This window comes from Protomyctophum parallelum (genome assembly GCF_964188405.1).
Source record: "Protomyctophum parallelum genome assembly, chromosome: 19".
NCBI lineage: Eukaryota > Metazoa > Chordata > Actinopteri > Myctophiformes > Myctophidae > Protomyctophum > Protomyctophum parallelum.
Window position 1 is genome coordinate 34,665,610 of NC_139717.1, and position 13,373 is coordinate 34,678,982.

General features: G+C 42.2%; 2 protein-coding genes across 2 annotated transcripts; both read left to right on the top strand.

Moving 5' to 3' along the window:
- The first annotated feature begins 275 nt into the window (after positions 1-275).
- Positions 276-4,285, top strand: ndufaf4 (NADH:ubiquinone oxidoreductase complex assembly factor 4). The gene is made up of 3 exons (XM_083789733.1): positions 276-458; positions 600-694; positions 3,308-4,285. The coding sequence occupies exons 1-3, from the start codon at positions 311-313 to the stop codon at positions 3,611-3,613; spliced, it is 549 nt and encodes a 182-aa protein (XP_083645859.1). The 5' UTR covers positions 276-310; the 3' UTR covers positions 3,614-4,285.
- Positions 4,286-5,224: 939 nt separating this feature from the next.
- gpr63 (G protein-coupled receptor 63) lies at positions 5,225-10,956 on the top strand. The gene is made up of 2 exons (XM_083790203.1): positions 5,225-5,688; positions 9,207-10,956. The coding sequence occupies exon 2, from the start codon at positions 9,324-9,326 to the stop codon at positions 10,620-10,622; it is 1,299 nt and encodes a 432-aa protein (XP_083646329.1). The 5' UTR covers positions 5,225-5,688; positions 9,207-9,323; the 3' UTR covers positions 10,623-10,956.
- Positions 10,957-13,373: the final 2,417 nt, after the last annotated feature.

Below are 13,373 nucleotides of genomic sequence, written 5' to 3' on the forward strand. Positions count from 1 at the left end.
CCTTCAAAACTGTATTAAAAGGTTTTAACCGAAAAATCCACTCCAGTATGCCATGCCAGCTGTTTTTCTCTCTGGTTCTAATCTAAAGCTTCTTCAGATGCAATGGAAAAACACCTTATTTTGCAGATGGCACTTTCACTTTGCCTGTCAATCATCGCCCTGCGATCTGCACATGATTATAAGTCCTCCAAACGCAAGGCGTCGCTGTACGATAAAGGTTTGGCTCCGTCTGGACTTCTATGGTCTGGACCCTCTCGCCTGCCGTATGCATTTGTACATACAACCTTTATTGTTCGTGCAGTTTCGTAAGATGTCAAATATGGGAGCACGCGTATCGCGGGTGTTTAGGAATTTTAATCTCGAAAACCGGGTACACCGTGAAATATCCAAGCAGAAGCCAGAACCAGCACCACGACACCAGGTCAACATTCCACCCGAGGTTGAGAGCAGTCCTGAAGGTGAGTGTCTGGTTATGTCTGACTGCATGGGGTCAGCTCGGGTTATTATTCCCATCCACATTCAGCGTTCAAGTTCATCATGTCAGAGTCAGACTCGTGTGAAACATTCAACATTTTGTCAAACATGGTGTTTTCTTGCAGTTCTGGGGGTAACTGATACAATCCACCAAAAGAACGACCCTCTTCTGTCGCTCCTGCAGTCTGTGTACGTGGAGTCGAAAGATCCAGAAACCGAGGTCAGATTGGGTTGGTTGATGTGATGCAGTTAGCCCTGGTCCAAGGCTTACAGCGAGCCTCTCTCTGAGAGAGAGGCTCGCTGTAAGCCTTGGACCAGGGCTATGATGCAGTATGGATTGGAATCATATAATTCATATCAGCAGCATATGTGTGAATGGTTTATTGACACCTCCATTATAACTGTGTGTGTGTGTGTGTGTGTGTGTGTGTGTGTGTGAGAGACAATCTGCCTCCCCAATGTCTCCCCAGTGGCTGCAGTTTCTCCCCAGTGCCTCCCCAGTGTCTCCTCCCTGTGCCTCCCCAGTGTCCCCCCAGTGTCCTGTCTCCCCAGTGCCCCCCTAGTGTCCCCCCAGTGCCTTCCCAGGGCCTCCCCAGTGCCTGCCCAGTGCCTGCCCAGTGTCCCCTCAGTGTCTCCCCAGTGTCCCCCCAGTGCCTCCCCATGTCTCCCCAGTGTCCCCCCAGTGCCTGCCCAGTGTCCCCCCAGTGTCTCCCCAGTGCCTCCCCATGTCTCCCCAGTGTCCCCCTAGTGCCCCCCCCCCAGTGCCTCCCCAGTGTCCCCCCAGTGCCTCCCCAGTTCTCCAATAGCAATACAAGAGCAATAATCCAAATTAATCTTAATTTATTCATCAAATTCATTAATTCATTAATCAAAATGAATGGCCCAGCACCATGCCAAGGCCTTTTCCTGCAGGAAACACTGAGCAGTACCCTGCCACCTGGTACGCGGACATAAATAAAACATAAACACCGTGGATAACGCCTGTCTGCGCTCTTTGACGACTTTTCTTTGTGTGAGGGCTTCTGAATCTGTGAAGTATAAGTACCTATACATACCGCTGACACAAGCCAACCCCGCAGCGGGAGGCGGTACAATAAACAAGGCAGGAAGAGAGGAATCAAAGCTTCCAAATCGGTCAAACAAAGATTAAAAATACTTAACGGCTTCCGCGGCACAGGATAATTCACAGTGGTATTTATAGGTACTTATAGTTCACACATTCAGAATAACTCAAATGAAAAGAAGCCCTCAAACGGCGCAGACACGACGTATCCGACGATATTTATGTCCGCGTTCTATCATTTCAATACGAAAACACAGTAACGCACAGGGACCCCACGGGTAGCCCGGTTCGGCACGAATTGATTGGGCTGACCCAGGGGGTTCCGAGAGGGGCTAAGTGGCCTTGCTTAATGCTTATATAATGGTAATCATCTACTCTTTTACAATCAACTTTGTTTGCCACCAAAATTCTAAGCAATGGGATGGATTGTCCTTACATTAACTAAAACACAGGTCATTCATAAGTTTTTGAGGTGCTTTTGCTTTTCCATTGTATTGTTGTACATTATACTATACTACTGCCCTACACCTCCATATTATGTAACAAAGTATTTTACAATGTGTTTATTGGTACATTTTCTTAATTACTTTTTTCTTTCTTACACTAGATCTGATCTGCTCTTGCTGCAAGCAATAGATACTATAGTATTTTTGAGTGGCGCTAGCCCTTCAAAAAGCAAAGCAAAAACATTGAAGACAAGTGTGTAAACACAAACATTAAAGACAAAAATTAGAATGCAAATTGTGATTGGCCAGAACGAGATGATGTATGATGATGATTTTTTTTTTTTTTTTTTATCTGGAATCTAGAGTTGCAATACCAACCCTTGACAGCCCATCCATTCATCTGAACAGAATAGTTTAATCTGTATATTAAACAATGATAAATCACCACTTTTTGTTTCATAAAAATCCACCATAGACAACATGTTACTTTCTGTCTTTCTGTACTTTACTTTATGTCAATGCATTCTGAGCAGGTGATAATTTTAATTTTTTGAATTTTGGAAGCGTTTGGAAGCATTTTCAATAATGTCGGACTGTTGAGTGATCTTCAACGAGTGCTTCCAAACTCTTAGAAAGATTATCACTTGCATGGAATTTATTGACAAAGTATCATATCTATTTTTATGAGACAAACTTTGCAGATACAAAGAGCATAATACAAGCTTTCTGTCGTACAGCTGCAATGTTGGTGAGTTTTACGTTGTATAACGTTGCAGTCAGATCAGACTTTTCTGTTTGGGTGAATGCCTGAATGGGCTGTCAGCCTGTCGGGGTTGGTACTGCAACTCTAGATGTGGGGTATAATCAATGGAATCTAGTTGCGTTTTGAAACTGTAGACCGTGGCTGCAGGCTGGTAGAGATGAGGAGAATCACTATAGAATAAACACTCTATGTAGCTATGATTGTATGCTATAGGTGGCTGCGTTACTACTTGCCTATCGGGCCATGGCTCTTTAGTCGATTGGTAACGTACACGGCTTACTGATACGAGGTTCCGGGTTCGCCTCCAGGCCAGCGCTAGCTCCTGGCTGGTGGACGTGCTTCCAAGTGGTGGGGGGGGGGCTATAGGTGGCTGCATTACTACTTGCCTATCGGGCCATGGTATGGTACGCGGCTTACTGATACGATGTTCCGGGTTCGCCTCCCGGCCGGAGCTACATGATTACTATCAGAATATATAGAGCTATTTAACACTAATTGTAACAAAGCAATGTTATCACTCACTTATTGCACTTTTTAATAGTCACCACTGTTTCTTCACAGTCACCAAAGCAATTAACGACGAGCAGAAAGAAAGAAGAGCGCAGAGCACTGAAGTACCCGGGGGACCCTTACGGCTTTGTTGACATTACAGACGTTCCTAAAGGCAAACTGTCCATTGTGGAGGCTCTCAAAGCCCTTGCAAGTCACAAGCAGGAGCCACAAACATGGACCCCTGAAAAGATTGCACAGGAGTATTCCCTTACCATGAAAGACACAAAAGCCCTTCTGAAGTTCTTCATCCCCTTTGAAGTAAAAATCCTCCCACCAAAGACGGAAAAAGTGAAGCAGTTAAAGGGTTTGGGTTAAGCCTGATTTATACTCCGTCATATGGCGGTGTCTTATGCCGAAAATGGCCGATCTTACTGTACAAGCTTGCAACACATTGCTGATTTGGGACGTTGTGAGCTTGTAGATTGAGTGTGACACAGCCGTACGATGGAGCATACATTGAGCAATAGGACATCTTCATCAGTCAAATTGTTATGATTTATTTATTATGTAAATAGTTTGACTCTAGGGCTCATGCTTACTATGATTTTACATATAAGCTAAGTTGCTCTGGATAAATTCCTAAATGGAAATTTGTATTTGATGAAACTATATTACACCAGTTCCAGTTTGCTCTGACCAATGTTATTGTCCTAAACATTTGGTCTTCTTTTACCATGGTATATCTTGTTTGTTTGTTTGTTATGTGATATCCATGATAAAAGAAGACCACATTGGATGTAATTGATATCCAGTTATGTTTTGTGTTATCATTCTAGTCAAGATATTCTATAATTGAATACATGGATTCATTTACAGGTCCCCCACAAATGCACAGTGAATAGTATTGAGCTCTACGGTGTTTGCTAAGCTGCCCCGACACACTGCATCTACGTAGGTGTGGTGACTTTTAAGATTGTAACAATTGTCTTATGGCAATTGCCTCAATTTGCTGCATATACGCACACAATAAACTTTTATTTTAGCCATCGTTTCCCACATAATTTCAGGTGGTTCACCATGTCTGTTTTTCAGCATGAGATTACCGGTAGTTAAAATGAAATGCAACTGCTTTTGTCTTTAATGTGTAGGTCCTCATGTTGTGGAGATTGTATTGTTATTGCTGCAATATAAACTGAGTCTCAGACAGTAATGTTGGATACTTGAATTAGCCAAGGCTGCCAAGCCATTAATATTCATATACTAGTGGTTGGTTCTCAACCTTTTAAGGCTGTGAATGTGATGCCCCAAAATTAGATCATATTTGACCCCCCCCCCCCCCACACACACACACACACACACACACACACACACACACACACACACACACACCGTGACAAGCACTTGGAATGAGGGAGTTGAGGCATTACATTTTGGCTTCACAGATAAATGTTGTGAAAATGGCAGATAAGCTATTTAAAAATATGTTGCCTCTTTTATCACCGGTATTTGACAATATGGCCTATTTACCAGTTTTTATATAGTAAGTTTGTTGATTTTTTAAAATGCATTCATCTTTTTCTTAAGTAGCCTATTAAACATGTCTAAAACGTTCTTAAATTGTCACTTCACAGTTCACTGTGATCTGCTTCTGGGGAGTTACAAAAATGTAAAAATCTGAGAACCAGTTCTGTAACGGTATGCATATTATTAAGAGATACCGATAAAAACCTATTGTATTTTAGATTTTTGTTCCCTCCCGCACGTGCGCAAAAACCCAAACCCCTTTCATTCGATTTAAACCCACTCCCCTTATTACACATTTGGTAATTTCTATTGGAGGACGTAAAGGGGCGTATCTGAAGAGCCGTTCCTGTCCAAACTATTGGCTGGTGGAGGTGTCAGTTTCCATGGACACAACCAAAGAGACATTGTAGTTTGTAAGTGTAGTGTATTATTAATAAGGCTCATATATGTTGCATCCGAACATCTCATTGGAGGGGCGACTGCTCTCATCAGTGACTAACTACGGAGGGGAACGGTGAATTAATATGTTCACGTTAATAAATTGAGCAGACGGTGTGATGTATTTGGGGCGAAACGCACGCGGAGGGTAAAACAATCTATTTTTCTGGCTCCAGTGGAAACAAAAGCGAGAGTGAAGCGAGAGTAATGTGCCGATCTCTCTTCCCGGTTTCCAGTTGTGTGGGAGGAACATCGCCCATTGTCGCACTGTCGTCTCTATATTTATCTGCAGATTTTGAGCGAAGAACAGGTAACTTAGTTATTATTGCGTGAGATCAACGATCCACCCGACCACCACCACCACATGCCTCGAGTCCTCGACCACAAAGAGGGAGACGGTGACGAGATGAACCATAAGGGCTGAGACAGACACACTTGAACCGATTCATCTGGATAGCAGCTGCTTCGTGTCGTGTGGGAGAATGAAGGTAATAATGGAGACGGAGTCATTTCAAGTCAATTACTTGCGATCGATATATTGGAGTGTGTATATGCATTGTTGTCCAACAACAATGACGTTGTCACATAGAGATGTGAAGTCTCTGTGGGCTTGGGCCAGTGGGTATCCTCCCCCTCAAGCATTTGGTAGAAAATCACAATGCGAGGAAAAAGCATCAACAATTATCAATAACTGTATTATCTTACGCATATTAATCACGACTGTTTGAAATGTATTTTTTTAAACTATTCCAACGTCTTATAGTAAATTATTACAAAAAACATACTGTAGCGTGCAAAAACAGCTCAGATATTTTACAATGCATGGGCCAATTCACATATTGGAATATTATATTATTTTTTATTTTATCGCACATTTAAAGGCACTGGCGTGACTGACTTGTTCATTCATAGCCTTCATACGGGTGTCCACTCACTGTCTCGTCTGCAGTCAAAACAAACAGGGTGATAAACATGACATTCCGCTGTGAAACAACTGTTGAATGGGTGTTTTTTTGTGACAGGCTGTGACAAACTCAAAAAGGAAAAGACAAAAAACAGTAAAAACAAACCCCCCCCCACCCCAACCCCAGAAAGGAAAACTACACAGCTCTCATTACTCTGTATTGTACACAACACCTCTTGACAGCAACAACTCGGATAAATACATGAAAATAATAATATAAATAAAAACTAAAACTAAATCAACCCAGAGGAGATATTGAAGGTAGAACCTCAAAGAACCTGCCCCATATCTTTTCAAAAGTAGCAGGCCTTCTTCTTACATTGTACAGTATCTTTTCAGGGGTACAGTATGATGAAAGCTCATTCAGCCAGTGTCTCTGTGAAGGTGATTTTTCAGATTTCCAATTAACCAAGAGGATTTTCTTCGCAGCTGTACTGGCGAGTAACACAAAGTATGCTTTGTTGAAATTTGTGTTGATCAATGTAACGTCACCCAGTAACCAAATTCTTGGATCATGTGGTATTTCAACCTCTATGATATCAGAGACAGTAGACAAGATGAACTTCCAATAATCAATTAAAAGTGGGCCGTTCCATAACATATGTAATAGGCAGCCTTCTGTTGGAAAGGTCCCTTTTTGAGGGCGCAAATGCCAGTGCATCAAGGCCATAAACTAAACTATTAATTAATTAATTTCACATAAGGGTTAAGAATGATTGTATTGTTTAATACAGCACACATTATAACTAACTCATAAACAAGTATGTTTTGTGATTCCTTGGGCATGGATGAATTGGCCTCTTTTTTTTGTGATGCCAGCTAGGTCTTAATGGTGGGCAGAAATTCACTCGGGACAACTTTGCAGCATTGGCACAACAGGATGGTTGAAGTCTCCCAGTTCTAGATTTGTGTCAAACTAACTCATCATAAATCAATCATAAATTGTGTCTTTACATGTTTTCAGACATGTAAAGATTTGAAGCTACTTAAAATAGCCATAAATACATCATTTTTGGCATGTTATTAATGCCACTAGCTGTTCTCACCAACAAGCTATTATTGACTTAAAGACAGAACCCTTTTAGAGTTCACAATTTATTTGAATTCAAGGCCATGTGTCTGAAAATGTTTTATTTAATTGGTTTCTTTGCAATTTTCCATCTTGACAGATTGTGCTGCCATGTCTATACTTGAGTTATCCAGTCTTCGAGAACCCTTAGTATCCTAGCATCCATTTCGCTGCAAGTGTACTTGATTGCTCAGAGGTTGAAGGAGCTATTTTAATATTTTGAGGTCACTGCCTGCAAAGTGCAGCAAGCATTGTACTCACTACTGTCTATTACCTTCCCTGGTGTGGAACAGTGTTCAATACTAATAGTATTTTATGCTTTGCTGCACCCAAAATGTCCTCTCTAGAACATATCAAATAGGCTATATGCTGGCTCTGTTTTAATATTTGTTCTCATTTACATGGTCCTGCTTAATAAAGCTGTGGGTAATTGTGACACTCAAGCCTTTGATCACTTGCCACAGCCTTATTGTGATTTAACTTTAACATAAATTAATGTAACAGAAAGTATAAATGATACAAAATGTATCATTTATAAAGGATGAGCTGGCCTCAAAGGACTCTTTCAAAACCTTTGTGTCGTGCAGAAAAGCAATGGTAAACATATTTTATTATTTGACATGCTGCTCAGCCATTGTAAATTATACCAGCTGTCCTGAAATAACAGCGCCCAATGTTTATACAAGCGATAAGGGTTTTCTTTTTATTGCTGTATTGAGTTGTTCCTGGTTGAACACTGGATGTTGGTTAGTGACAGGGTCTGCAGGAAGTAAAACAGCAGCATACTGCTCAGACATATTTATCGATTAATCGTCTTAGGCAACAGTCTACTAGTTATAATACACTAACTTTTTTGAGGTGTTCTAGCACCTCAGATGCCTGGCTTTTGAAATGACCTCATACAGTATGACTGCCAAGTCGATGGACTTTTAATGTTTGTTTAGAGCACTTTTAACAAAAATCGAATGCCAGCCACGGCATCTTTTAATGTTTGTTTAGGGCAGCAGTTAAACAAACATTGACGACATGAGACGTCATGTGGCCAGTATAAATCCATTTTATATGTCTCATTTCGTTTCATATACAATAGGGGCGGCATCCCCCCAGCCCCCACTTCTCTCACGCCTAAAATTATTTTGGGGCAAAAAGGATATAATTTACTTTTATGGATACGATTAAGCATTGTATTTGTAATCCCTGTTTCTAAACAGGATATACACGTCTGCAACTCTGCATGCTTTATCTACGCAAATGCACGTGCATGTGTGCAGGGCAGGCTTGTATCTTATGGGGCATCCCCCCATTTCTAAAAGTAGAAAGTAGTAGTACAATATAGTGGCAGTGAATCTGCAGCCACAGTGGGCGCCCCTCACTTCACACACAAGTGTGATTTTTAAATAAACAGTATAATAAATTCCCATATTGGCGTCGGTGGGGAGAGTGTACTACTAGCTCCTTTATTATGTTAATCTACACCAACTCATCCGTGTTAGATGTCAAAACACTTTTAGTGTCATTCTTTATCACATTGCTAACCACAATTATGCATGGGAGAATTACATCTATGCTTCACTCATTCTTTCCGAACAGGCTGTGAGGTAAAACGTAATGTGACATTCAACTTTATGATTGTAGATTCCTTCTCATTTTAGAGAGAGATTATAGTTATTTGAGGTAATTTGGGGAGTTGTAGACTTTCTACCCTTTCCTTTTTATCCATCTCTTTGAGTTGGTTATGTGCTCACTGTCTCATTCATTACACAACAAGAACACTAATGTGATTTTGATGGGAAGAATATTATATAATCTCTTCTGATCTCCTTCATACAATGCCCATTCATTGATATATTGATTCTCATCATTAAGGAGTTGAGTGTTGGGGGGGCAAAGGGAGTTAGAATTTACAGGAGACATGTTATTATGTATGTTACTCTAATACCCTTATCATGCCTTATCTGTTCTTGTTTCTTCAGGCTTTCAGATCTGTGAAGTTGCGCATGTGTGTGGCCAAAGTGTCCAAGACAATGGAGGTGTTGTGTCTAGGCTGAGAACGCCCAGTCGACAATGTCCAACCTCCAGGCTGGGGAAGAATGGTCCACTCCACTGCCCTTCCCCTACCCAAGGCAGGAGGGGAGATCAACGCCAGCCTCTGCTGCCTCATCACGGGGCTGCTGAACTTCTCCGATCGCCCGCATCTCCCGGAGGGCTTAACGGCTGCAGGGGCCATGGAGGACATTTCCTTGGTAAACATCTCCACCCAGAACTCTGTGGCAAATTCCTCCCATGGCTACCTGGTGCCACTGGAGCATCTCACACCTGTGGCGGAAGTCACTCCAGGGAGTGTGGAGCACGGCGTCAGCCTGCCGCTCCAGGTGTTCTTCTGTGCAGTCATGGTTGTTATCCTATTGGTGGCCCTCCTGGGGAATGTGGTGGTGTGCCTGATGGTGTACCAGAGGTCGGCCATGCGCTCGGCCATCAACATCCTGCTCGCCAGCCTGGCGTTCGCCGACATGATGCTGGCCGTCCTCAACATGCCCTTCGCCCTGGTCACCGTGGTGACCACACACTGGATCTTCGGGGACGTGTTCTGCCGTGTGTCGGCAATGCTCTTCTGGCTCTTTGTGATGGAGGGCGTGGCCATCCTGCTCATAATCAGCATTGACCGTTTCCTCATCATCGTGCAGAAACAAGACAAGCTGAGCCCGCACAGAGCCAAGGTGCTCATCGTGATAACCTGGGGACTCTCGTTTGTCTTCTCCTTCCCGCTGTCCATCGGTTGCCCCTCCCTTCAGATCCCGTCCAGAGCCCCGCAGTGTGTGTTTGGTTTTAGCGAAGAGAGGGGTTACCACGCCTATGTGTTGATCCTGATGCTGGTTTTCTTCTTTACGCCCTTCATGGTCATGCTGTACACCTTCATGGGGATACTGAACACCATCCGCCACAACGCTATCCGCATCCACAGCCACTCGGACAGCATCTGCCTGAGCCAGGCCAGCAAACTGGGACTGATGAGCCTGCAGAGGCCCTTCCAGATGAACATAGACATGAGCTTCAAGACACGTGCCTTCACCACCATCCTCATCCTCTTCTCCGTGTTCACGGTGTGCTGGGCGCCCTTCGCCGCGTACAGCCTGGTGAGCACGTTCAGCAGTGACTTCTACCGCAGGGACACCTTTTTCCAAATCAGCACCTGGCTCCTATGGTTGTGCTACCTCAAGTCGGCCCTCAACCCCCTCATCTACTACTGGCGGATCAAGAAGTTCCGCGACGCCTGCCTCGACTTGATGCCCAAATACTTCAAGTTCCTTCCTCAGCTGCCAGGTAACACGAAGCGGCGCATCCAGCCGAGTGCCATGTACGTGTGTGGTGAGCATCGCTCTGTGGTTTAGCACTGGACACAGTGAATCACTGACATGAGCCCTCTTCACTGCCATTGCTTTATATTTGACCTTTCATCCAGTCTGCTCTTGCCGGTAAAACCATGAGTCACAGGCAGCGAAAGGTATGTTTTTAGCCATGTAGAATCTGTTTTACCAGGTGTGTAAATTAACTGCTTCAGTGAAATTTGAATGTCCAGAAAATGGCCACCAGAACACATTTGAACATGTGTTTCTTATTTAATTATCTTTTTGTGCCTATTGATTAGTCTACTTGCCACTCAGAATGCTGCTATATCTGGTGAATATGTGCAATTTCAGTGTACTGTATTTCTGTTGAATGTAATAAAAGGATTAGATATTTCTTACATTGTTAATGCTGTCTAAAGTGTCTTTATTCTTGTTCCTTTAGGTTTTTCTTTTAGGGTTACTCTCTTTTTGTATGGCATCGTGTGTGTGTGTGTGTGTGTGTGTGTGTGTGTGTGTGTGTGTGTGTGTGTGTGTGTGTGTGTGTGTGTGTGTGTGTGTGTGTGTGTGTGTGTGTGTGTGTGTGTGTGTGTGTGTGGAAATGATACAATTATATTTATATTGTTGTGGCTGCATGTAAAAAACATTGCATGTCTTATTTTAGTTAAGTGTATGCCAATATTACACACACTTGATTATGATTATATCTTTTTTTATTGTTACATTTAATTGTAGTCACTAGAAATGCATTAGAATCTAGTCTAGTGCATTACCACACTCATTTCTACATTATGAGGTGTTATGTTTGTGATGTTTTTATGAAAGCCTATCATTAATTATCCCCATCTATGTGTCACCAGGGTGTAGCCTTTCCGTTCTGGAACTCAAGTTCCTATCATCGCCACTGTGTAGTTCCACGTTCTACATTATGCATTTAAGCGTTTAGTCCATAATATTGTCTGCCTTAAGTCTGCCTAGGTCTTGGATAAGGTTTAGTAATCTGCCACTGATTGCATTGAACAATCAACAACCTGTCATTGTACTGTATGTCCAAAACTGTTAATTGTTCATGAAATGTAAAAAAGAAAAACATATTCCAATGTTATGAGATTTAGTTACTTTTCTTTGGTTAACCACTTTCCACATAGCATCGCTATTTTGGCTGTAGGCAAAGACTTTCAAAAACAGTGAAAATGTATTTAGCATTTATCTTTATAAAAATTAAGGGAAAAAAACGAATTCTAAATAAAGGGTTCCACCCAACACTGCCGTTATAGACCGGTGAAGAAATGCAACTCCATTAGCAGCCAACGACGATTTTGCCTAGGTAATAGTTGATTTAAAGATCTTAATTGAAATTCACTATTTCAAAGGCACACCTTTTTAATAGCCTCAGTAGCTCATCAAAGAGAAGTAAATCTCTGAGGACACACAACATGAAAGCAAAGCAGACAAGGTTGCAAGTCGATGAACATTTTAAACCTCTAAATTTGTGCCTAGCTAGGAAATGTCACTAGATTGATTTAGGACTGGAATTGTTGCCTTCCATCAGCCAGTTCTATGCAGATCAAAGTAGTGAAGAAAGGTTACAAAATGACTTTGTTACAAGAACATGTAAATGGCCTACTCAAGTAAAGTAAATGTACCTTGAACATACTTAATTACTTTCCACCACTGATGCGGATAGCCTCAAGTTGGTTATATTAAGCTCTGTGCTTTAGGACAGTGGTTCTCAACCTTTTCTGCACCGGGGCCCACTTTGAAAATCTCAACATCACTCTTATGGTCAGATGGGTGGGCCATGTGCATTTTCAGAGCATGTTGTGATCAATCAATGGATTATCTTCTGGCTCGAATCAATAGAATTAATGTAGTATACTTTTAAGTTCCCTTTTTAGCAATACCAAAATAAATATGCCCCCTCCCCCATAATTGCTTTTAATATATAATTGTAATATATCATTACAATCTTAAGTGTTAAGAATTTTATTTGGGGGGGGGCATTTGCAATATCCTCACGGCCCGCCACAGGTTGAGAACATAGCACCAGCGCTTAGGATGTGATTATGTACAGCCCAGTGAACATGGAGGATGGAGTTCTTAATCAGCTTCCTCCCTGGGACTCATTATTCAGCCAGCAGTGACTAATGAGAGAGCATGGAGCTTTGAAGTTCACTTTAATCACACTACTGAACACTATTACTAAGCAACAGGAACTTGCAGATGTCTCAGGAGAGTGTGTGTGTGTGTGTGTGTGTGTGTGTGTGTGTGTGTGTGTGTGTGTGTGTGTGTGTGTGTGTGTGTGTGTGTCTCCAATTTACAGTTGCAGGGTTGTTTTTTACTCTTAACCACATGAATGTCCTTAACTCCCTATATTCTGCAGTTGAACACTATAGGTGAAAACAGCAGATCAAGTAGATTTGCTATTTTCCAGTGAGTTGAAGATCGTTCGGCTATTTCTGACAAAGACCCCTGGCCCGGACCACTGTTCACCACAGGTGATAAGTAATAGGCCTATGCTTTTGTTAAAATTTGTGTTAAATAAAAAAAAAACTATTTCTGATGTTATTACTTGTGCATGGTTCTCCAGCTTTCTAAGCCCAAACCACACCAGTTGCAACTTGGGAGAAAACCATTTTAAAGAGTTGCAATGAGTTGCATTGGTGTGGTTGACCTTAAAACGGTATTGTCCCAAAGAGTTGCAACTGGTGTGATTTGGGCTTTAGAAAACAGAAACCCCCATCCATCGGTGTTGGACATCTTGTGAGGGTTTCAGTTCAGCTATTACTTTCAATG